This window comes from Vicugna pacos, chromosome 1, assembly GCF_048564905.1.
Source record: "Vicugna pacos chromosome 1, VicPac4, whole genome shotgun sequence".
Lineage (NCBI taxonomy): Eukaryota > Metazoa > Chordata > Mammalia > Artiodactyla > Camelidae > Vicugna > Vicugna pacos.
The window spans coordinates 97,087,859-97,114,663 of record NC_132987.1 but is presented as its reverse complement, the minus strand read 5'-3'; the positions used below and the strand labels follow the sequence as shown (position 1 = coordinate 97,114,663).

The 26,805-nt window shown below is 35.9% G+C and overlaps 1 protein-coding gene across 1 annotated transcript in view; it reads right to left on the bottom strand.

Moving 5' to 3' along the window:
- ROBO1 (roundabout guidance receptor 1) overlaps nucleotides 1–26,805 on the bottom strand; it is a 380,724-nt gene that overhangs the window by 33,927 nt on the left and 319,992 nt on the right. The window contains exons 15-23 of the mRNA XM_031672309.2: nucleotides 26,461–26,692; nucleotides 25,379–25,500; nucleotides 22,124–22,295; nucleotides 18,170–18,367; nucleotides 14,071–14,097; nucleotides 12,594–12,636; nucleotides 5,491–5,645; nucleotides 2,651–2,986; nucleotides 303–410 (exon numbers count right to left, since the gene is read on the bottom strand). Coding sequence (XP_031528169.1) covers nucleotides 303–410; nucleotides 2,651–2,986; nucleotides 5,491–5,645; nucleotides 12,594–12,636; nucleotides 14,071–14,097; nucleotides 18,170–18,367; nucleotides 22,124–22,295; nucleotides 25,379–25,500; nucleotides 26,461–26,692 — 1,393 coding nt within the window. The remainder of the gene's footprint in view (nucleotides 1–302; nucleotides 411–2,650; nucleotides 2,987–5,490; nucleotides 5,646–12,593; nucleotides 12,637–14,070; nucleotides 14,098–18,169; nucleotides 18,368–22,123; nucleotides 22,296–25,378; nucleotides 25,501–26,460; nucleotides 26,693–26,805) is intronic.

Below are 26,805 nucleotides of genomic sequence, written 5' to 3'. Positions count from 1 at the left end.
AGGGGAAAAGTTTTAACTGACTTGGAAGACTAGGGCATGCTTCTGGCTTTGCTAAAGCTCCTTAACAAGGAGGAAAATAAGGAGCCTCAATTTCTGTCACCAAATAGAACATAAAACGGTTTCGTGGGTGGACAGTCCCCCAAGTAGCAGAGACGAGCCCCATGCCTGGAAGATTCAAATCGCATAAAGTGATTACACATGTCACATACACACATCAGATCATCAGCGTTCAACTTTTAATCTTGGAAAGCACCATCTTTTTAAAGGGGAGGTTGGCTTTCTCCTTGGTTTCCCTTACTTACCGGATGTACTGCTGCCCCGGTCGGAGCTATTGTAGGATCCTCCTGTGTTCTGGTCATACGACTGGTTGTACGGGATGGTTGGAGGAACCGTGTCGTTTGCTCGATAATCTAGACATTTCAGATGAAAAAAAATTAAACACTTATTTTCTCTTTGGTGCTTCAATCATTTACCAATGATTAGGCTTTTAAGCTACTGTGTTGATCACTTGATAAAATGTATGGAAGTGTTCAAGAGGAAAAGTCAGGAAAAAATAAAGACCCTTAAACATGTCTCCTTTAAGCTGTATAAAATGCACGTGATTGTACCTTCTTTACATAAATCACACTAAACATAAGTGTGAATAAATCCTATGAGGGACTACTTCTTCTCTTTAAAATACTTATAAATCAGCTAAAGCAAAAATCAGACTTGCTTGATTTCTTATCTTTAAAAGTATAGTAACAAAATAATTTTAATAATAAGAAATCAGGAAAACCTCATGTTTGTGAATCAGAAAAAATTAAAAAAATTAAGTAAAAGATAAAATGAAAACTTGCCAGCAAGATTGTAGCTAGTAAAAAATATATACGTGATAAGTAAATGAAGTATCTCAATCTCTCAAAAAGGCTTCTACTTACTTAGGCAGAGGTGAAAATCCAAATGACAAACTTAGCATTGGAATGTACTGAGTAATAATCTGTCAGTTTAGTTGCATTCCAGTGTCTTTATTATAGTTTGACATTCCAGGTCTGTTTACAAGCAGTATACACAATAAATCAGAGCTCTGAAATATTTTTACAGAGGACTGTCAGACCTTTCCAAAGTCCACAATAAAGCCATATACTATGCAAGAATAATATGACAATAGGTTCAATAACACTGTAAACTCTATGATCACACACAGTCTCTTGTTCATCTTTGTCAGCCTTTGTCAACAACTTGCCTATTCCGCTAAGTGAAATAAGTCCGACAGAGAAAGACAAATACTGTATGACATCACTTTCATGTCAAATCTAAAAAATACAACAAACTAGTGAATATAACAAAAAAGAGGCAGACTCACAGATATAGAGAACAAACTCCTGGTTCCCAGTGGGAAAAGGGAGTGGAGAGGGACAAGACAGGGGTAGAGGAGTAAGAGGTACAAACTATTAGGTGTAAGATAAGTTACAAGGATATACTGCACAACACAGAGAATAGAGCCAATGTTTCATAATAACTATAAATGGAGAATAACCTTTAAAAATTGTGAATCACTACACTGTATACCTGTAACTTATATAATAGTGTACATCAACTACACTTCAATAAAAATTGGTTAAAAATAAATAGATGTTTATTGAATTGGGTTGTACCAATCAAGTGATTTCATAAACTGGGGGGAAAAAAAGCAAGATGATTGTATTATTAAATTAAAACATGTAACACTAACTTAAATGAATGTTTGTCTTAAGCTATCTTTTTTGTAATCTCCAACTGTAGTAGGTTTTATTCTTGAAAAAAACGTTCCCAACTCAAGCCTAAAGAAAATAAGCCTGCGTTTCTAATTACCCACAATAAAATGTATCCTTTACCCAGACCCTCATACAAAACTGCCCTGACCTATTCAAATCAGAGCAATGTCTTTTTCCCTAGAGGTGTAACTTTGCAAATCATGTCATTAAAGCTGTAGCCTGAAGGACTACGAAGAAATAAAATACCTATCTCTTCCAACTCACCGATATTACAGTAGAGAAACATTCCCCTCTGGCCATAAAGTACTATTCTGCTGCTACAAGTTAACACTACTCAATTTATTTTAGATTTTATTCTGACAGACTTCAATCATGTCAACCAAAGAAATTTAGGTTCTAAAATCATACACTGCAGCAGCCTTAGCAACCACATGAGGTAGGAAAAATAGAACAAATTGAACCACTTCTCCAGTTCAAATTTAATTTAATTATTTTTCTACAGTCTGATAAAAAATGCTATTCGTTTATATGACCACGTAGAAGCAACTATCTTCCATTCTCGAGTGGAAAGAATGGGATAGTCTATTTATTTAAAATGTGAGGTATGGTGACGGTTGTATATCTGCCTTATGAATAAAAGACGGTTCTGAACAATCCCTCACCTACAATTAGATTTAAATGAATCTCCAAACCATTTGAAAATACTTATATATTATTATAAAATCAATTTCCGAGGTTATTGTTGTGCTAATTAACTCTTTGACACTGGAAATTTTGAAACCAAAGAAATAAGAAAACCTTAGGAACAAAAGAAAGATTCCACTTGTTAGTTCCAGACAAGCTTCGGCATGTCGTGCTGAAGGGTTAAGGATGCCAACAGAGAAGAAAGTGGGAATAAAGGCAAGGCTCTTCACCTTTGTTCAGTTTGTTTTGCTCCATGATGTTATACTGAATTGGTGCCACTTCTTGCTTCTGCTGTCCCGGTGGTTTCCAGTGCTTCTCGCCCGAGTCCCCGCTGCCATTGTTCATGTTGTTGCTGAGGTTTGACTGGATGAGCTGGGTGGTGGCATAAGGAGTGGGCTGCCCTGATGGATTGACAAAACGCCCGTCCTTCAGATTTGGGCTATTGAAGGTTTTCATCTCATTGATTTTGTTACTAAGGTCCACATCACCATAAACAGTTGACTCAGGGAGCATCAGATTTGTTTGTTTGTTATCCAGTTGGTTGTTATAATTTGCTATACAATCAGCTATGTGCAATGGAGAGGAAAAGGAAAAAGTCATTCTGCATGGTTATTCGTTTTAAATTTCCTTGTAAGTAGCTTTGTGAGTCACAGTAAAGTTAGGCAAGGTATAAATGGGCTTAAATAAGATCAGTAAAAAGGGCCAAGTATTCTTATGTCCTTTCTAACGAACATACTCAAATGGTCTTCTAAAGAAAACTGAGGGAACAAGGGAGGACACACATAATTTATATGGAGACTAAATAACTCTGAACTTCTGCTGCTGTTATGTAGTAAATAATACGCTCAATTCAAACAATTACATAATTTTCCTTTAACAATCCCTTTACTAGAAATTGCAGTAAAATAATATGTACATGAATATCTTTATGTGTCAATTTAAAATTTTCCAAACTGGAGTTACTGAACTATTTGATGCTACTAGTTAGTTCTTGAAGCAATGGAACAAAGCTTATAGGTTGAGAATCCAGACCGCCCCCCAAACCAAAAAAAATATGAGGAACAGAGGGAAACTGATAGTAAATAATGCTCAGGAAAATTTGATTACTTTTTTTTGTTGGTTATGCAGGATAATCATTATGAGGAAAGGATGTTATATAATCATTTTTCATGGTTTCATAATAACACCCCAAGAAGTGTAAAATGACAATAATGATGGCAAAATAAATCATGGTAGCCAGGACAATTTAATCAAATAACACCTGAATAATTGCTAATATATCTAATATTTCCATTTTACTCTAATTTTCCCTCCATTTAAATATTTGAGAATGAAATAACTTATATAGAAATACTTAAAGCCTGCAGTTGAAAATATTAAAAGCAGGAAGAACTAAAATCATCATTCAAAATTAAAACATCTTTTAGGTGAGAAATTAGTCAGGTTCCAATAGTAAAAATGCCACTATTTTAATCATAGTGGCAGCAATACTAACAGGTCACCTTGAAGATTAGTTTTCAACTGGATATCCTAAAAAATGATAAACGAACATGGTCCCTGTAAAAGCCGTAAAAATTAATATAGTTCTAAGAAGAATTTGCAACTTCTCTATCCTACTGAATTCAACTACTCTGAATTTCAACAATAAATGATCAGGGATCAGGGGTGTTTGAGTCATCTGGCGTTTAGTAATTCTTATTTCTAATTTCTAGGAATTAAAATTTGTATAACAGTGGCAAAGCAATATTATTAAAGGCAGTATGGCTTTGGCAATCTCACTTTTCTTTGCCAATCTTTCTAGAGTGTTATTCAATCGAACCTTCTGAGATAATGGGCATGTGCTATTCTGCACTGTCTAATACAGCCGCCACTAGCCACATGTGCTCCTGAGCACTTGAAATGTGGCTAATGCAAATGAGGAACTGAATTTCAAATGGTATTTTATTTAATTTAAATTTTAATAGCCACCTGAAGCCAAAGGCTACTGTATTAGACAACACAGCTCTACATATTAATTTAAATGGGTATTGTCAGTTTTTCTCTCTTATTGGGCTCAGCATAATCTTTCTTTTATTTATAACTATGTGAGCACTTATCTATCCAACCAACTAGAATACGGACTTCTGAAGAACATGGACTTGGTCACATGGCTTTATCATTTCCATATCCATATCCAATGGAGACTAAGATTTGTTCTTTACAGTGCACCACATTTTTTACTTGAATGCTATTTTCTATTTCCATTTCCTTAATTCCATGGGTTATTTTACTTCTATAGGCATACATTTTGATTCTTTATGATTCTTTTTATATCTCCTATACTGTGAATGAATGTTGAAAGGTTTTTTTTTGTAAGACATTATTTGTAATTTTCTGTGTATTCCCTTGAATATTGCATCCTCTATATCCAAATTTTACTGTCATGTTTTAGCATGAAAATTTAGCAGAGTAATTTACTCACATATATTTCTGAGCTAAAAAGACTCCATACAAAAATAGTATTAGTATACATACCTGCAAAAGATATACATTTCTCGTAGCCTCAGGATTTACCAGTATGATATAAAAATCTAATTTTGAGTTCCACTCAGCTTTCACTTAAAATGATCTGGTTTTGCAGCCATACAATTATTATTATTATCATTGTTACTGCTATTAAAGAATTTGGTTCACTCAAACTATGGATTTATCAATCTTTTGATCTGCTCTATTCCTAAAATCTTAAAAATAAATAATTGCATTTAAAGTTATAATTATGTACATTCTTATGAAGATGAATACTTCACTTAGTTTCATTTTTTTGTCCTTATTTGCTATCTATTCTAGAATTTATACTCTTACTCTCCCGTTGCATACTAGGAAATATTTTTGGGTGGAGGGTGAGGTGTGGAGGTTTGAGATGAAGAAAACAGTTGAATCAGGCTAGTTTGCTAAACAATGGTCAATATTTCAAGAAAATGTTGATTAAATTTCCCTTCTAATTTAGGGAGAAGGGAAGGAAAGTTCGCTCCTGATGGCTTGTTTCTAACAACGCCAAGCCTGCACATCCAGCTGTCTGCATGTCTCTAACCTGGGCGACTGTATGTGGTCAGGTTGCTGTCACTGTTTCCATTGCCTGCAGTGCAGCAGTTGATGGAGCAGTCATTGTGGTTGTTCCCAGTGTTAGGCCACGTGTCTGCCAGCCAGGGCTGTGTGGCAGGTTCACTGATGTTGAGAAGTCCTGGCCTAAAGAAAAAAAAAATATGTAAAAGTAAATGTTATATAAGGAGCAAATAATATTTCCTCCCCAGAAATCCAACAAATTCTTCATCTCATCATTTTCACAAATAATTTGGTCACCTATGCTGAATGATACTATAATTCCTTTTATTTTACAGGCAAGGCAACTGTAATGTTAATGTTCTGGGACATGCCTCGGTTTTTATAACCATTACATTGTAAACTGGCAGAGACTTAAATTATTGCACCATTTGTAAGGCTCTACTCTGCTTTCGGTCACAGTGACTAAAAATCAAACATGGAATCTAAAAAACGGATACATATATTTTTCAGTGTTTTAGTAGCTTAAAGAATAAGCTAGCTAAGACAGTTCGCATTTCTTAATTTTTGACCCATTTGAAAATTACGATTCTTCTCACAAATTCGTTAAAAAAAATGGAACAAGCTCCTTTATGTAGATAATGGATCCTTCACTGAGCACATATGCATACTTTCCTTCAAAACCGTGTTTCACAGATAGTGGGTTGGGGCTCTGTGACATTTTGCAGAGAGCCTCATCAGTGTTTCAGAGCACAGTTCTGTAAGCTTGTCAACATTTTCTGATGGTGACAATGTAAAATGCCATGAATCCCTAAGTAAACAAAGGAAAGCAACTGAATAAAATCAGGTAAAACAAAGATATCCACTATAAGAAATGTCAGCATTCATGTTTTTGGGGGCACGGAAGATGTTGATCCTCTTTCACTGTGCACTGAGAGTGCAAAGTACATCAGCAGTTATAAACGCGAGTCCTGGACTGTCAGTGCCAGAGATGCAGCTGGAGCCCAGGAGTGGCAATCCTGGCGTCCTTTTCCAACACTGGCTCCGTTTGATGATTCAGCAGAAGAGGTGAGGATGCATGATACACTGTCAGGTCCACAATAAACAGACTGGCACCACAGATTCTGCCAAGACTTTCTTCATGGTTCCATTTTCTTTGTTAAAGTGCAATAACCATGCTTCTCATTTACCTGGGAAGCAAGAACATTGCACTCTCCATGGTCCCTATTCTGACACACAGAGAGTCAACTGAGGAAACTTACCATGCAAATGATGGTTATTTGAGAAATAATTCACTTCAAGTGAAGAATATGGATTTATAATTATGTATCTGCATACAAATATGTGTATATATATCTGTAATAAAAATAAATATTTACCCTTTTGCTTACAATGTGTGAGGTATTGTTCTGAGTCCTTTACATGTATTAATTCACTTAATCCTTATGACAATTCTACAAAGCAGTTACTATTATTATCCAAATTTTACATAAGAGGAAACAGAAGCCTGAGAGAGGTTAAGAAACTTGTGCCTGGTTACACGAAGTGTGTGAGTGGCAGATTTGGGCTTCAACCCCAAGTAGCCCAGCTCTAGAATCTACACTTTAATTCAGGATGCTATGAACACATATACTGGAGGGCACTGAAATTTCCTAAAACCCTCATTCTTAACAAAAGGAAGACTGGGGAAATATCTGAAGTCTTAAAATTCAGAATAATGCTTTTATAACTGAACAAATTTACTATAAAAATTGCTGATAAAAATATGCTTTGAAGAGCAATGTTGCTGAACTGTTGAAATTTAAAACATTTAAATGCAAGCTGTATCACAGATATCCAGAGCCTTTGAAATAGATGTTGCTTATAGAAATTCTGCATTTAGTAATCTTTAGCTTTTCTTATTTTCTCTTGAACTGAAACCAAGTGTGTTATCACTACAGAAGTTATTAAAAGTAAATCTCCATATGTGACACTGTAGAAATATTATGGGATGTTGGAAGTACGGGTCAAGCGGAAATTTTCCACAGCCTGACTTACATGTTTCAAAAGTAACAGACAATATTTTCATGCTACTGTGATTCCCCTAGAAAGACACTTTTAAAGTAAACGTTTTGATATCATCAGAGACTGAAAGAACTTTTCAGATTCGTAGGAGGTAGGACTAACAAGTACCATCCTAGCTTTCAGTTCATACTTGTGTTTGGAGTGCTAATTATTTAGGGATGAAGATGAATCATGATTAGTGGCCCAGAATGCATCTTAAAGTGCCATGTGTGTATTTCAGAAACTCTAAGGAAGTCAAGGTTCTATGAAGCAACTCTGATAAGGGTGTTAGCGCAAGCTATCTTTATGCATTTAAGATGATCCAGTGTGTCTGAGACAGACTTAGTTGCCCAAAAATAAGAAATGAATCAGAAGCAAGACACAGTGCTGGTTATAATGATTAATATGTGTCACAACATTATATGTTACCACATTTTACATATATGTATAAAAATAGAATCACATTATACATATATATATGTATCTCCATATATTAGTCGTTACATTTTCATGCTAATATATCTATCTGAGTTTTGCCTGTTTCTTCCTTGTCTTCAAAAAGGCACTATCAGGGAAAGGAAGACACTAGGGCTCGCAAAAACCATATTTATCTTTCAGTTCATATTAAGGGAACAGTTCTGTGTCACAAAGGAAAAAAGGACAAACACATTTAAATAATTACGTGGCAATTACCTTCCATTCCTCTGCTCCTACTCCGATATTCCAATCACTCACTCCAAGAAAAAACAGACAAAAACAAAAAACCCGAAACAACAAAATAATGCCCCAAACCTATCTGAACTCCTAAGCCATGAAATAAAATACCAGAGGGACCACAGGCTGGAGAAAATGCTCAAGGGGCTGGGCTGGGGAAAACGCTCAAGGGGCTTGGCAGTACAGGTTGCCCAGGGGCTGTCTCTTCTTTCCACTGATAGCGTGAGAGAGTTCTGAAGCCCAGGAAGAAGCGAGGGACAGATCCGAGAGTGGTCAGTCCTTTAGAGAGAGGCAGGGTTTGAGCTCTGTTTCTTCCTCACCTCCCACGGCCAGGAAATGTGCTCTTGACATCTTCCACCTGGTCAGCCTGCCTTTCCTACTGCTCTCTTCAGGCTTTCTCTGCTGTTTCCTTGTTTATGCTATTGTTTGGATTTTAATTAGGTTTTTGTTAGTTTATTTTTGTTTCTTTTGTTTGGGGTTTTTGGGAAGATGTGATGCGGATGTGTGAGGTACGGGAAACAAACAAATAGAAACGGCTATTTAATATTTCCATGACCCTTCTCTGCGTTACACTGAAAGTCCTCTGCCCTTTTCCAGTTCAAGAGAGGGCTCTTTGCTTACCGCAACCATCCTTTTCTCTTCAGCTAAATTCACAATTTTGAGAACCAGAAGAGCTCTCACACCCAACCTTCCCCTTTATTAGAGGAAAATGCCCAGCACCCAAAATTTTCTTTAAAGTCATCAAGGATTGAACTCAAGTCTTGTGGCATTCATTTCTTTAATAAATTGCTCATCCTTTCCTTTCTTAGATACTTTTTGGTGATATTTTTCAAAGGTCAGTAATTCATGTATTGAATTTATGGATATAATCTAATAAACTACATTTATTGCACTACAAAAATTCACGTGTTTAATTATTGATTAGTAAATCACATAACCTCCACATGCCAGGCTCTCACATTCTATTGTGAGAGACAATCATTTAGGCCAGGAGTTGGTATAACTATTTCTATAAAGGATCAGAGGGTAACCATTTTAGGCTTTGCAGGACAAATTTTTTGCTACAACTATTCAACTCTGCCATTGTAGTGGGAAAGCAGTCATAGACAATATACAAACAAATGAGTCTGCCTGTATTTTAATAAATCTATTCACAAAAACAGGTGGCAGACCCGATTTGGCCCAAGAGCCATAATTTGCTGACCCTTGATATAAACAAAAGATAACTGCATTACCTCATATTAGATGCTCATCTGCGGTATTCATACAGCACAAAGAGTTCATGGAGGACACAGCAGATGAACCACAACACACTAACAAGGGGAGGGGGCACACATTCCAGGGTGGTGTAGTAAGGACATAGAAGAGAGGGAGGGTATAGCTCAGTGGTAGGTTGTGTGTTTAGCATGCAGAAGGTCCTGGGTTCAATCCCCAGTACCTCCACTAAAAAAAATAAATAAATAAAAATTAATTTAAAAATACATGAAGAAACCTAATTCTCCCCGCCCCCAAAAAACCAAACACAAAAACAAAAAATAAGGACATAGCAGAGAATGCAATACTGGTGAATGGCAGGTGGATGTGACACAGTGGGTTGTACGGTGTGGCACACAGAGGCATGAAGTGAGCTTGCCGAACCCTAGAGGTTATGGGCTTTACACGCTCTGCCCACTTTGGACCTAATCTTTTAAGCGTGGTGGGTTCCACTGCAAAATGAGATCTTCAGCAGCTCAAAGACATGATCAACACGCATTTCAAAATTTCATTCTGGCTCCAATGGGCAAAAGGAGTTAACAGGAAGTAGCGCTAATGAAGGTAGATGAAGGTAGGACTGTTGGGAGCTTTTGTAACAGATAAGGCAAGGGAGAAAAAGAGCTTTCAGTGAAACAATGTAGTGATAGTGAAGAGAGTAAAAGGTAGGATCAACAAAATGCAGTAATGGATGCAGGAAAGAGGATGACTTGAACATTTTGACTTGGGTGTCATTAACCAAACGGGGTGGGAGGCCCAGTGAGGACTCACAGTCTGAGATGCCCGAGAGAATCCAGTGTTTAAAGATGACATTTGAAGCATATGCTTAGCATGCACAAGATCCTGGATTCAATCCCCAGTACCTCCATTAAATAAGTAAATAAACCTAATTACCCCCCCTAAAAAAAATTTTTTTTTAAAAAGAAAAAAAAAAGGGATGACATTGGAGAAGTGAGGACAGGAGTCTGGCCCATTCTCATAGCACACTGGGTCACAGAACGTACATACCACACACACATACACACACATTCACACTCACAAATGGCTAGGAAATGAGACCTGTTCCTAATGCATTCCTGATCTCTTATCCTGTCCTATTTTTTTCCAAAGCACTCATCAACTGCTGAAGTAACAGTGTTGTCTTTTTTTTTTTTTTTAAATGCTTATTATTTACCTTCTATCTCCCCCACAAAATGTAAGGTTCACAGGATAGAAACTTTTATTGCCTTTGCTCACTGATGCATCCCAAGCAGCTAGAACAGTGTCTGTCACATTGTAGGTATTCAAAAAATATGTTTGATGAATAAATAAATTTAAAATTGTGTATGTAACTGTCATTTTGAGCACCGACTCTAAGATCTTTACTTAACTGTTGCCTCTGTCAAATTCCAGCATCTTTTATCATTTGGTTTGGTAAAAAGATCACTTCTATTAGATATTTAAAATATATCTGTTTCACTGTTACACTACTGTTACATTTAAAAGGTTAATTCTGGATGACGATAAAGTGAGCCAAATGGACAGATAGTTCAGGAACTCTGTAATTTTTCAGTCCTGCTGAAGAAGCTGGCATTTGGGACCTCGAGATCCCTATCATTTCTTCCTTCATAACTTGGTCTATCTAGGTTGTAAATTCCTTTAGAGCAGGAACCAGACTTCTATTTTATACGTGTGTGTGTGTGTGTGTGTGTGTAAGAGACTGCAGGTCTGTGCACCTGCCCCGGCACAGCGGCTGGGACAGAACACACAGAGGTGCTCAGCAGCATTTCCTATGCTCTGATTAATGAGAAAGCCAAAGTCTACAGTCATGAATATACACATGGAGAGAGTTGGCTGTATCATCAGGCACTCCAGATTTATCCACGAGAATGTTCTTACGCCAGGGGCTGTTTCACGAGTGTCTAGGCTGTGATTTAGATGGAATTTCCCTGGATGCAAAAACACGCCCTGGTTTAATTCCTGAATCAAGTGGATTTACTCCTCATGAAGACCTCCTTAGCTTTGGGGTGTTTCCGGGGCTGGCTTTGTTTCACAGGAAGCTAGCAGCAGTACCCAGGAAAGAAAAGATTAGTGCTTCGTGTCTAATTTGTGCAGCATTTGCTAAAGGTGGTCAACGTATTTTTTCACCACTCTTTGTCATGTACCAGATTCATTCATTTTATCATCAGATGGCATGTTCTTCAGATTCAGGAATAATATCTTACTTATTTTTATCTCTTCCAGTAGCAACCACATTATCTAACTGTACAAAGCAGGGAACTCGGTAAGTTAACTGAATTTGAATTACAAAATGGTTTTGTTGAAAGATTTTTTTTTCTTACACTTTAAGCGAGAAGTTGCTGTTTATGAAAAAATCCCGAAGCTTGGTTCATGTAACTTACACCTTCTTTCAGCCCCTTTCAGCTGCCTGTCACATCAATTTGTGATTTCTCTGTGAATATATTAAAGTTCACTGAATAATAATTACTAAAAAAATCATAAATGTAGGATTGAGGTTCACTTTAATTAGCAAAAAACACTCTCCGTGTTAATAAGCTACCTAGATTCTCCTTTTATTTCACCGTATTTCTCTGCAAATGGAGAGCTGAGTTATGTTGTGTTCATAACAAGAACAAACAAACATAACCTGTAACTTATGAGCCAGTGCTGTGTTCAGCAGGTTTCCAAATGAACACTTTTTCTTTCTATCTGTTAACTAGCTGTATTTCTTCATCTTCATAAATGCCATCGCTTAATTACTTTAACTCCTTTTAATCATCTGCTAAATCAGCAAGTCTGTCTTCTCTGGTGAAAGTGCTCCCTCTGGTGTCCACTGACTAAGATGCAGCAGCTCCCAACTCCAGTCAGTAACGGGCATTTGTGCGTCAACAAATTTGATTCTACAGCACAGCAGAATGGAACTTTTCTAAAAGACTGGCTCCCGACGCCCTCTCGCTCTCTTGACTTTTTCCAGAGTCTCGAGTAATTCATTCCGTCTCGGTGAGACTTCTGTAGGCCAGAACCCACATGAAACAAACTCCACCTTTAGGTTAAACTTTTTCAGCAAAGAAAGTGATGTCGTAGAGGAAGACAAGAAGAAATATCTGGAATTCCCCTTAGAATCTATAAAACAAGCAAGATAATTACCTCCCTCCACTGCTCACAGCTTCGCCTCCTCTCTGATACGTTACTAGAATGTTACAGAAAAAGAAAAAGGATGAGTTAATAATGTTTGTGTTTATGTATCAAAAGCTATGACATTCATAAGCATATTTTTCAAATGGGATGTCTTTTCCCTTTCTACTGAGAAACACTGCAAAAATCATCACAGGAAGTAGCAGATTTCTGATTCAACTAGTATTTTTTTTAAGACGGTATGAATTTAAATATATTTTTCTTATTTTCTTAATGTGCCAACAAGATTGAGAATTAAGCAAAAGCAGACTTCGGTATACTTGTATTAAATACAACAATTACACATTTGTACATTCATATTCTCATAGATTTCCATTTTGATTTTACTATTAGATCATGTAATTTCATGATTTTATATAAGAGGAATCTTAAATTAGGGGAACAAAACCCTGCCAGACCATTGTCCCAGAAGTATGAGTACCAGTAAGAAAAAGATAAATGTTAAAATAAACCTTCTTTCTCTCCACACACTAAGATGTAAACTAAGTTGTGACTATTAATTAATGCGACCTATTTGTTTACCGTGGCTTGTGAAAACCCTTCTCATTGTATTTTCATCAGACATGGTGAAAATATATTTTGTATGTATGTATGGTGAAAATATATTACAATGCTCTTGAGAGCATTCTTAGCTTAATAAATGATGGGCATAAAAATTTAGCCATAACAAAAAAATGATTTGCACGTAGTTAGGCAAGGGATTAAGAATATTAGCTTTTCTGTAAATACAGACACATTTTCTAAGAAGAAATACATTTCTAAAAGCTGCCAAACTCTACTACTTAGAAGAACTCCAAACTGGGAGTCTGTTAAGGAGAGATAACTGCTTCCAGTGATTATAATAACTGGATTAAAACCGAGGAGGCAAGGCTACAGGTACATCTTTTGCTAAAGGTGATGGGAAAGAAGAGGACCCACTTTGAAAGGAACTCAACAGAACAGAACATTAGGATTCAGACTTTGGGAAAATGAAGTTTTATTTTCACGTGGGCCGGATCGTTTGATTCCCTTTAAGAATGTTGATTCTGGGGATAGAGAATTGCAAGGGAGAAAAATTTTTGTTGGAAAACCTGAAAGCTTAAGTTCAGGGAAAAAAAATGCACTGCCAAGTCTGAAATAATCAGTACGATCATTAGCATGTTAACTCATGCTGAGGGTAGAAGCAGTGTGTCTATCTAATGGGACACATGCAGACAAGGCTCTGATGCAACGTGGAGTCGTGAATAGATGGCTGCATTGTGGGGGTGACAAGCAACACCAGCCACTTCTACCTCGAGTGCATGCCTGGCGTGAGTAAATGAAGCACTGTCTTCCCTTGTGAGTCCTTTCCCCCAACTTATGGCAGAAAATGAAATAAAAACAGAACCACAATAGTATAACACATGCCAAACTAACAAAGGGAAGGAGGAGGGTAAGCGCAAATATATACCTGTTGGTGTGAAGGTAAAAGACGGGACTGAAAAATCAAAACAAAATATAAACCAGTTATTAAGCTGAAGAGAGAAAGGGAACATATCACATTAGTATAAATCAAGCAGACAGCTGAACATAAAACAAATGTAAATAACTAAGCCAGTAGTTCTGACACTCTTGATATATGAATAAAACCAAACGGGAGGTTAAAAAAGAAGCTTGTCTCTGCGGGCACCACTCTGAAGTGTCTGACGTTCTGGGACAGGGCGGGGTGTGTGAGACTGCGCTGGGCTAGCCTGCGCATGACCCCTGCATTCACTAACAGAGATCCAGCTCATGGCTTTAGTCAATGTCTGGTGCAATTTAGTCCTGTTTAGTGCAAACAGGAATCCTCTACTGTTAATCATTTCCAAACACGGGATAATGGGTTCTTAAGAATTATCAGGGTCTCGCCTGAACCTTATCTAGAAATCTGAAAGTAAATGCTTATTAAAGAGGACTAATAGGAACACTTTAGCATACATCATTAAGAGGGGGAGTGGGAGACAGAGAAGAGGGAAGGAGAGAGAGAGACATAAAGGAAGAGAAAGAAAGGAAGGAAAGAAAGAAAGAACTGGAACAAAGAAAAGCATAAAATGGAACTGTTTCACTGCCAAGAAATGCCTGACACCTTATTACATAAACAGTGTAATGCTACATGTCTATCATCATAGAAATTGTGAATGGACAGGAAAAACAGTTAGTTTTAAAGTTTAATTTCTCCATTATAGTTTACATCTAGAAGCTTTCTAGATGTAAGCTAAGCGTTTTTTTTTTTTTTTAAATACCATACCAGAGGCTAAACAATAGAACAATAATGCCCCTCTGAAAACCTTCACTCTCTGCGGTTATAAATCTTAATCTAATCAATAATGCCTGAAATGGAACTGCAGACCTCAAAAGTTGCAGCCTTGCCTCCCCCTCTTTTCCTATCCTCTTCCATTCCCAGGTGTTGGATAACACCAGAGCTGTTTCCATGTCACTTCATAAAGGGAGGAGGCTGACTTTTTTTTTTCTAAACTCTTCACATTAATTTAAAGTAAACACGACCCTGGGAAAGAAAGCAAGGAAATCTACATTACTCTCTTGAAGACAAAAATGTGCTTTTAAGAAACACTTAATAGACACAAACTAGAATCCTGACTACTTTCTGTGGATCAAAAAGCTGCCAAAAATGTATTTTCCACTACACATTTGAACGTCTCCAAGAAATTTATTTTAGGATTAGAGCACTGAGGTTGCAGACTAGAACGCTGTAGCATCCTTTACAACTGTGACTTCTTACCCAGCCATTTTATCTCTGAGCGGACTAGGAAGAACAAAAACCAACCCCTCATTGCTGGGGATCCAGTTTATACACTGGGCTTCGTCTGCTGCACAGCACTCTCTGTCCTAAGAATTCTATTGTGTTTTCCTTCAGTCATGTCTTTTCGGAGAGTCAATGTAATTTAGCTACAATCAAATATTCAGAGCCATAGTAACAAGTCCTCATAAAAAAATAAAGAAAGATACATTGGAAAGTAAAGCAATTCAAGCAAGAATGGAGTGCCTGCACACTAATTTACAGTCACAAGGACATAGGGAAAAAAAATGAAAGGTCCTCGTCAGTACTTCTAGCCAACTGCTAACCCCAGTTTAAGGAATTGCAGGAGAGATGAAAAGAGATCAGTCTAAACGCCATATTTTTTACAGCTCATACACCAAAGGACAACTTAATTCTCAAAGCTTCCAATAATAAAATAAACTCCTTTTTTTCCAGTGGTGCTGGTGCACTATGTGGATGTACATAGTGCATACATGGACTGGGGTACTGCATGTCTAGGAGAGGGCAAACCTACAGATAAATGAAGTGGGGAAGTGTTAAAAATGCTCACTACTACCCAAAGTCACACTCGGGCTTGATGACTTATAGGTCAATAGGCTCTTTCACATCTATCTCTTTAAACTATTCCACGTCCTTTTTTCTTAGAATTACTGGCATTGTTTGGGGGCATAGACAATTTAAGATTTCAGGATGCATTTTAGAAAATTGCATAGAAACAGAATTATGAAAAAGTGTTGACAAGGTAAAGTGAGGAAAGTGGAATCAAATGCTCACCAATTACATTTGTAATTATGTTCTGTGATTTCTGCTCCAACACAAGATAGTTAAAAGGACAATGACATTAGTTTCAGAGGTTTTGCAGAAAAAGCACATAGGCATTTGCCAGCATGCTTAAAGTACATTAGTAAAAGAAAAATATTCCAAGAGGGAAGAGGGTTTCATGTCATATATTTAGATTTCAAGACAACATAGAGCATTAAATTGTTACAACTACACAGCTATCATGCTTCACTGCAATAAAAAAATGACAGTATTCCTGGAGAATTCGAGACTCTACAGCTAGATGTTAATTAATCACTTTTCTTCATTCAAAACACAGCTCCCCACAGCCCGCTGCTGCCAGCTCCACAGCACACAGACACCCACAAACCCCTCTCAGCATTGTTTTTCAGTCAAAGGTTTTACATAGTAACACATGTGTCTGACTTTGTTTTATTTTGTGTATGTAATTAGCACCAGCTTTCTTCTCAGTAACCTCCCAGCCCTCATTTTCCATTTCAAATGCAGGGTTAGGGATACTGACATTTTGCTTCATCCTTAGACAGAAAAAAACTTATCTAAAAAAACACACTTAAGAATGATAACGTTAAGGGAAATGTGTGCAAGAAGAGATTGTTGGGGAGTTACAGGCAGGAGGCACAGTCATGTTATTTTTATAATGTGGGTCATGACTTTGTGTTGACTCTTTCTTGCCGAGACCCCTTATGACCAAGAGCACAAAGATTTTAGACTGTTGTCCTGGACTGTTTTACAAGTCCAGAGGGACATTCAATAGAACTTTTTTCATTGAGAAAAGTTCTAGCTAGCACTAACAAATTCTGACTTGTCCATATCAAATCAGATCAGAGATATGACTTGGCCAAGCCATGTAGGAAATGTTCACTTAGGAAATATGTAGACAATTTTTTTAAAGGGTGGTGATGGCGGGAGTGGGAACGTGTTTACTGATCATCCTCTTTAAGTTTGCTTTACCGCAAAACAAAATTGTTGTCTTAGGCTTAAGTATAGAACTAGGGTGAATGTATAATTTGTCATCCAAAACCAGGACAATTTTGAGGGCAAAAGGTGCACTGTAAAGAATTTAGTTGGATTCAAGACCTAAATTGGGACTGTGGCCTGGAAATTGGGACTTAAAATCACCCTGCCTACAGTCCAGATCTCATGCCCAGAGTTGATGAATATATTTGAGGAGGAAAGGGTGGGAGGATTATCTGTCTGACAGTGTTAATAATCTCATTAGCGAATAAAAAAATAAAAGCCACAAATCTACAGATTTTGAGAACATGTGGCAAAGGTGTCTGCAAAATCCTTAGCATATTCAGATCATCCATAAAATTGTAAATAATTTGCAGCCAAATAAACTTTCTTTTCTATACTGTAAACACATTTTTAACAAAATCGCCATCACTAGTTAACAGAATATACATATTCAATTCAGCTTCAAATCTAACAAAAAAGTATTAAACTTCCTCTCTCTACAAACTGAATATTATTCAGCAATCCACTTCATATTTTATAAATAATCAGAAGTAGTCATAAATATAATTATTTATGAATAATCTCTCTAGCTTCACAAAGGGCAACAAAGCCCCTTTAAAGTTGTATGACAGTCCAAAGCTTGGATCTGTAATTCCTGTGACAAGGAGATTAAAAATTTTCCTCCAGATTATAAAGCAATAAAGTAATTCCCTAAGAGAGCAAGGGAATGGTGTCACAACCAAGTGCAGACCTACCTTGGTGAAATATGTTTTAAAGGAACTGGGCCTGAAACTGATAACCCTATTTGTAGTAGCGCTACTCCAGAGGAAGTTTATATGTAGATATTACAGTAAAATGAAAACATTTTTGAAAAACATTATATATTAAAGTAATTTAATAGAGGATATATATAATCATGAACCACAAGAATCACAGATTATAATAAAGAGTTATGTAAATGCAGTAAAAAAAAAAAAAAAAGGAGAGCAAATACCTTTTCTGATACCTGCATAGGTACTGGTCAGCCCATTTCTCTTCTTCCGGTGTCGATAGAGCCAGATGCTGAAGACCATAAGGATGATCCAACAGGCTGCCCCAATGCCTGCGATGAACGCCGGCTGCTTCACCACGTCTGAGATCTGCTGAGCAAGGCTGACTTGGTCCTCAGGTGACACGGGGTTTCCATGAGAATCTGAAAAGCCAGCTTTGGGTTAATTCGGGTTTGAAACTCGATAAGGTGATACACACATCCTTGTGTGGTATACATATGATGGCCGTCATTAATTTGTTAAGTTTTGGATAGTAATTTCTGCTTTTCATTCTGCAACATCCATCATTGTGAATTTAAACAGTTTATGAGACTTTCTGCAAAACTATATTCATTTTATTTATTTTAATTCAAAACAAAGATAATCTTACAGAATATATATATTTTTATGGAATATATTTTAAAACATGGAAAACAGCATACAATTTCTATTTTTTTTTAACTCCAGAAAACTACAGCTTGTTGCTTAGGTTAATCTTCTCAAGACAGTGCTGAGATAAATACAAAATTTCAATTCTAAACATGAAATACTTGAATACAAGTATACAAATAAGCAGTACTGAAAACTATGTATGAAAAAGATATAAACTTTCTGAGACTTCTATAGGAAACCTCAATTATATGTTCTAAAAAAGGTAAGAAATAAAATTTCATTTCCTCTGTAAGGTAGATAGTGAAAAAAATTGTGCACATTTGTGTGTGCCTCCCTTCTCCTGCTCTTGTATATTCTAAGACTCTTAACTGCCTCAGAAACACCTTATTTGACAGTATGTTCAGAAGGATCTTTAAAAATTCAGGATCATTAAAAATCAATTAAAAATAAGATAACGTTACAATTAAAAGGACTACATGAAAAATCTTTCTTTTAAAATAATAACCATGGACAGCAATAGATACAAGAACATTAAGTATGGACAAGAATTATCAAGTGTTATGAATGATCCAAAAGGCCCCTGACTCCTCCTGTTAGCTATTTTGATTCAAGAATTTATGGCTATTAAAATTTACTTATTTTGCATTTCTGTTTAAACCTACTAAGAGATTCATTTTTCAAGCCCACCATTTCACCAAGTCACAAAGGGTCGTCTGCAAAGTCTGTGAAAGTCTGGATGCCGTTCTTCTATCGTCAAAGCAATATTCTACTTTGCTGGCACTGAGCGCTGCCAACGCTGGGATGCGTTGCCCAGTGGGCAGAATTCTCACTGGTGTCTGCAGTTTTACTGTCCTTCCCCTACAACATCTGGTCAAACCAGAAAGTGTTTGCCCACTTCATTAGGACGGGTGCTTTCTCACAACTGTTAAATCATTTGAGTCTGAAAATGTTCTGCTAACACGGCCTGCTTTAATGTAGAAACATTTCTTCCAGCCAAAAACTCTTTTCTTTCCCCCGGAAAAATAATTGATACAATGCATTATTTATGAATAATACTTCTCAAACAGAAAAATTCCTACAGGTAATTTTTCCTTATTAAATGATACTGCATCCTGACAAGACACTGGCAGGAAAAACAAGCAGCATTCTCTGGCTTAGGAAACCAGGACCCCTTCCACGGAAAAGGGCTGAACTGCTGCTCACATCGTGTACGGGTGTGATTTTATTTGCTTTTTCCCTTGAACAGAATTCCAGGTTTCATTCTAAGCAGGGTCAAAGCTGAAAAATCTGTTTTCACAAGCAGTCGCTGTCACCTGCCTTCCACTGTTTGTTGACTGCAAGTTTTATTTCATGTTCCAGACTCTTTCATCTGTGGTTATCCTGAGAGCACTTCATCCTCTGAAAGTCACCAAGCCGACCTATTCTTTATTTGCTGATACACCCTTTGTATCTGCTAGGTTTATAGATTTCATGGCTATTTGTGCAAGGTTAAGTTGGGCAGCTTCAGATTTTATGGAGACAGCCAAGAGAGGTTCCATGCAGGCGACCAGATGGACTTAACAGAATAAAGTGTGGTGTGACTAATGAATTAAAACAGCCCCTCTGTATCTCAGTCTTTGTCTCACTGCAGCTGAGGCTATATTCAGATATGGAAAACTGGAACACACTTACAATTTCAAAAAAAAAAAAACCCCAATTTGACCCGTAAATTCCATGATTTAAATCTTAAATAAATAAAATTATACATAGTCCTTTTTCCAATTCATCTTTGAAAACCCAACACTAAAAGTCACATATTATAAAAAATAGGTAAATGACGTGACAGTGCATAGGGAGCTTTTAATTTCAATTTTAATAGGTTAATGCTGACTTTTCACAACCATTTGAGTAGAAAGATCTATGTTTAGACTTTCCCCATACCTTAGATAACACTGTAGCAGATGCATCAAACACTTTTTAAAAATAGTTTTATATATTGCTTAAAATTTTGTCATAAATGTACCAGAAATAAAGCAATTTTTTTGTTTAAAATTCATGTGTTTATAATCATTGTTGAAAAAAGGGCTAAACGTTAAAGACAATCCAAAAATTAAATTCGAGCCCATGGCTGTGGCTGAGGTAGCAAGCTCTCCACTAAAGGCCTGGATGGTACTCTCACAGCATAGAGTCATGGGGAGGTAGCTCCTTGGCCGGGGACTTGACTTTGCAGTGTTACCATATCTGTTTGGAATCACAAGACTGAGTCTGGACAAGCAGTGATGTGCACCATTTCCAGACATGCACCATTTGAACCCTCCCACACATGATGTGTTTCTTTTCTTCCTTTTTGCTGGCCCAGGGTCCCCCTTGGAAGCCCCATGCTTAAAGAAGGAAAGCCTCATCAGCCTGTGACCCTCAGTGTCGACAACCACTGGGCTTTAGGCAGACTTTATTGTGTTTCATTACAGAAATTCTGTAAGTGTACCTGTTACAGCAGCTAGCACGGTCTTAACAGCCGCACATCGATGACATCCAAACCGAATGCAAAGTTCATTATGTCTAACAACACAATTCTATTCAAATTGGAATGCTTCTTAATTTTGTGTTGAAATAACTTCTAGGATATTACCAATACTATCAACATGCAACACTACTATGTGCTTATTTGTGATATATAAAAACTCATTTCTGATTCTTTTTCATAATTTAGCAACTGGCATAAAATATTACTAACACTTAACTTCTGATTTGCAAGGAACAAAGCTGACTATACCTCTCAGTATCTTCTGTAATTTAAATGTCACTTCTTAATATCTGACCCTTTTCTCTCTTCTGTTTATAATTTTGATGCTAGTTTTTTGTTGCTTGTTTCAGATTTTACTGATAACCACTTGCTAATCTGAATTTTATGTCCATGCCACTTTGTCTATGGTGAAGTGCAGTAGTAACCTGCCAGGTTTTTTGGTTTGTTTTTATTCATCTAACCACTTTTGAAGCACACGTTGTATTTAATTTTCTAAGTAATCAGCATATACCATATTCCAGTGCTCTTTAATATCTCAACCTATCTTTTGTTATAAAAAGCAATACAATTTTAAATAGATGGAAAAATGGTGGCTATAAATAGCATACTGCTGTAAACTTCCAAAACCTTGTTTAATTTTTGCACTTGTGTTTTTTTAAAAAATTCAAACCACTGTGAGTTCCACGAAGGTGCAGATTGTGTTTTTCTTGTTCACTGAAATATCCTTGGTGCTCAATTAATAACAGTATTTGTTAAATAGATGAAAAAATTCAATAGGATAAGATTAGGATGACACTGAATACTGACAGTCTTTTGCTTAAAATGTGTGCTTGGATAAATTTAAATCTAGTTGTGATATTACAGATAGATAGAATAAAGCTAACACCATCATTTTTGCAGCTCTATTATCACTTTCCATAGTCTATTCAATGTCCAATGGTGGCTCCACTACCTACAAAAATGAAAAGCAGGACAATGGGGCACAGTGATAAGACGGTCAAGCCAGATCTGCACTGACACTCACCTAACTGGATAAACTGTGGCTCACTCTTCACTCCAGACCCGGCCCCAGTGCTGGCTGCCACCTCTACACTGTATCGGATCCCAGGAACCAGTGAGGGAATAACCACAGAAAAGGTGGAACCATCTACTGTCTTGTTTATATGGTATCGAGTTTCATTGCCGAGACACCAAACCTGTGAGAAGAACACAACACAACACATTTTCAGCTGGTAAATTATGTAAATTAATGTAAAGATCAACATAGTATTGTGGTTTTAGACCTAGACAGAATTCAGACCTATTATGAACCTAATAAAGGAAGTTTCGAAAGTTGTTTTTCCCTGGGTCTAGTTGTGTGACGACTCTTTCAAATCGAGTGTTAGCAGTCCCTTAAAGACCTCTTGGACTTTCTTTCTTACATACTTTTAAAGAATTATATCAGGTAATTCTACAAATGTTTGCTCAAAGACCCTGGTTCCTATCAGTCCTTGTCATCAGGTTTTTTTTTTTTTTAATCTAGAAATTATTGCCAGGGGAAAAAAAGGAACTGGCAAAAAAGCTGTACATATCCAGATAAAGAGCGGTAACTTACCTATTATCATACAGTATTTGCATTCGTACTATGGGCTAGACAGGACACTACCTGACCAGATATCACAAAACAAAAATGAGCAGGCAAGTCTGGGTCTAGTACTTTAATTCAGCAGTTTTCTGGGATAAAATTACCGGTGCTGTCACAATCCCATCAGCATTTATGTCAAAACCAAGAAGCAGTTGATTTAAAAAGAGAGAGCCCGTCTGAATAATCTGAAGTATCTTGACATCGATATGGTTTTTAAAAATAAAACTGAACATAAGGAGTAAGGATCATCTTAAGATTTATTCCACCGATGGTATGTCGAACTATTACCAATGAAAGAAAGTTAGCATTCTGATCTTGCTTTTCAATGGTACTATTGTTTAGTCTTTGATAACATATGTGAGATCACGAAGAATAACAATACATACTTGACTTGAAAGAAGATGTTCTAATATGAAGATTATTGTATATCTTGCTAACTTGATGATGATATTTGTGGTAAGAGATTATTTTCAGGAAATTTAGATTTCCGAGCGATGTTATCATTCCTGAATTTAAATTTCACTGGAGAAGTATTTAATCATAGAGTGATATTTTGCATGTTGAAAAACTTGGATATGATGCATGATAGTATCTGGACTCAGTTTCTGTAAGAAAATGACCCATGGAGTAGTAAAACCTGCTCTATGTGCTTTACGATGTCAAGCAGCCTATTGTCTAAACTGTCACAGAAACGGGATTTAAAATAAATCTAAGACTGTCAGTGTCCTCTATCACATGGGCAAAAACCTTTAATTTTTTCCTTTGAAAGTTAATATTATTTTAATATAATTTCAATGCATAACACCAATGAATGGTCAGTCTCTATACCAGGATCTGACCATTTGGAACTAAAGAGTCCTTTGTGATTTTTCTTTTTCCCTCAATTACATTACACAGCTGAACCAAAGCCACAAACTGATTTTGTACCAGTCAATGAGGTTGTGAAAGGCATTTTATTATTTTAAATTGATCATGAAGTTAAGTGAAATCCACCCTTTCACATTTCTTTAAGAGAGAAATGAGTTTTGACTCTTAGGGAAAAAGGCTTACATGACACGATTTTGCTTGAGAGCTGAGACATCTCCTCATTTTATATCCTTAAAATTCTCTATAACAGTTTATTTTTCTGGACAGAACCATAGCATCCTGTCACTTTCCAGTATTGAAATAATCTTGAAACACATGAGAAAGCACTTAAAAGTGTAGAGATTCTTGCCTTTAAATGACTCAACTATAGGAGAAGATCTAATTTCAAATACCCTAAAATATCCACAGTGCATTTAGGGCGGTATTTTAAATACTTTTTAAAAATGTTGTCCTTTTAAATAAAGTGTACGCAAATTAAGAGTTTTTTACTTTGTTTTTAAAAATCATTTTAAAATAAAAAGTTAGACCTAAAATTTAGCTCAGTATATTTGCTTTTTGTACAAATTAATTTGGTACTAAAAAGTACATTTATGGCCTTTATTTGGGCCTTAACCAAAAGTACACATCAGAATCACCCGGGAAGATCTACCAAAGTATATGTGCAAGGGCCTTGTTAAACTTACTGAATCTGAATCTCTGAGAATGGTGGCTGGGCAACTATATCCTATATTTGGAAAATGATTCCATAAGCGATTGATGTTAGCATGTAATTGCCTGCAGAAGGTAAACGTGTTCACCTTCTTAGCATCATTTTCATGTCAATAGATATGTATAAATTTTCATATATACAAGATAATCAACCAACTATCATAATGCAGCTAGTAACTAGAAAAATAATGAGGACATATAAGGCAGTGTCTAGAAAAATACATATTTTGCAGTTAAAAGTCTTTATGTATGTAGTGTGTGTGTTAAAAAAATACACATAAAATCTACTCTCTATTGAGATTTTCCTAATTCAGTCTATCAATTATTCATTTATCATAGCTCATTAAGACTGTGCTGTAAAATAAGTTCATTAATAGGCTAAATCTCATGTCCCTAACTTAATTTTTGTTTTACTTTGGCATGCTTGAAAATATTTGCTCCAAATGAATCTATGTAAATTCAATGGTTAAGAGTTGGTTACTTCACAGGTAAAAAGAATTATTTAGAATCACTGGATTAAATCACTTGACAATACATCATATGTTTAAACATTCATTTAAACATATATAGAAGTTTATAATTGAATTTCCTCTAAGACATGAAATTTTGTTTGGAGATGAAAATAAGGTTTATAAAATTTTTTTTCAGGCACACCAAAATAATTTTTCCAATGTAGTAAAATTCCAGATATATTAAAAGCAAGCAAGCAAACCATATCTGATATAATTCCATGTGACAAGCTAATTCTGCAAAATGTATTTAAGCTGTTTTCAAGGAAGAAAAAAAGGAGATTATTTTATTAGCTTTTACATTTGTTGTTTGTGTTAAATTATATGTACCTATATATTATATATTATTATCAGGTAAATTCTGTCTTTTACATTTTTTTTTTTCAAAAGGCTTAAGAATTATTCCACAATTACTAAAGAGATAGGAAAGAATTTTAAAAATAATTTTACATGCTGCTACATAGACCAGCAGATGGCGCCAAATATCCATGAACAATTTAACCAAGTTTGCTTTTTTCCCTTTGTAGGGTGAGAGCAGTGTCCATCAGTACATTACTATACATATATTTACCTTATACTCTTGGACCATTCCATTTTGAGTATCTTCAGGAGGTGGCTGCCAACTCACAAGAATTGCAGTTCCATTTCCATCATTCTTTGATACAGTTACACTTTGGGGTGGGGCACTGGGTGCTATTAAATTATTTTTAAAAATAGATGTATTATGAACACATTAGAGAACAAGCAAGCATTTAATATTTAAAGTCAAACAAAACATAGATAAAATTTATATCAACATATGCACATATTTTCAAGATGTACATCCAAGTCTGAATAATTCCAAACTATGTAAGTTTTTCCTCAATATTGCTAACCTATTGTTACTGTGAATTTTCCATAACCAAAGTAATGCAGATTTTCACCACAAAACATCCCAGGAGAATTTCCCTTTCTCCTATCCTCTAACCCAAGTCCCATGTCTCCCTAAAAATGTTCAAAAGTGTAAAGATAAATGCTAATCATTCATGATATCATATTAACTATATCCTTTAATTTATTGTAATCAAAGTAATAGACATTTTAGGAAAAATTCTGGTTGTTTTAAAGAGTATACTTATGATATGTAAAATTTACCTTTATGTAAATATTAATTTTTAATTTCCAGTTATAGGGTAGCCAAACATACTGCTTTGTCTAGGGCTGAGGGATTTCCTGGACATAAGGCATAAAACGCTAACCTGAAAAGGTCCTGGGCAAACCATGACATTTCTCACCTTATTTACAAACCATCATTCAAAATAAAATTTGATAAATGAATGGAAAATAATTAATGGAAAGACTAGCAACTTGAGAATAATTCCATCTTTATACATGAACTTTAGTTCTGAATAATTAAATATATCTATGTCATTAAGTAATACGATGTTCACATTTGCATATTTTTATATAGGCCTCTAATAAAGCAAGTCAAATACTAGAGAATTTTGTTTTTCAGCAGTTCTTATTAAACAGGTTCTATTAGCAAAATACAATGCTCACCATCAAGACAGTTAATAATTAGTGTCACTATTAACATTGAAATTTTTCAATCAAGTTAATAAAAGCCTAACAAAAGTACTGCCATGCATGGTAATCACAGTTCATTATACTTGCCTTCTTCTAGTGTTTTGGCAAATTTAATTTCACTATCAGCTCCTTGAAATTCATTAAAAAAAGGGCGAGCTTTAATTTCGTAGTTGACTCCTTTTTTGAGATCAGGGATAACCACGCTATTTTTGGTTGGGGTCCTCACTTCAAAAACTAACCACCCCAATTCACCATGATTAGCTCCAGAAGGGCGATAAAGAATTTTGTATCCTTGAATATACTGAGACTGTTGGTCCACCTATTAAAATGATAAATAAAAATGCAATCATTCATATCTTTTTATTGACTGGTTAGAAAATTATAAGAATGAAATGTGACAAAAATGCAAAAAATTCTACCTGGCTTTATCCC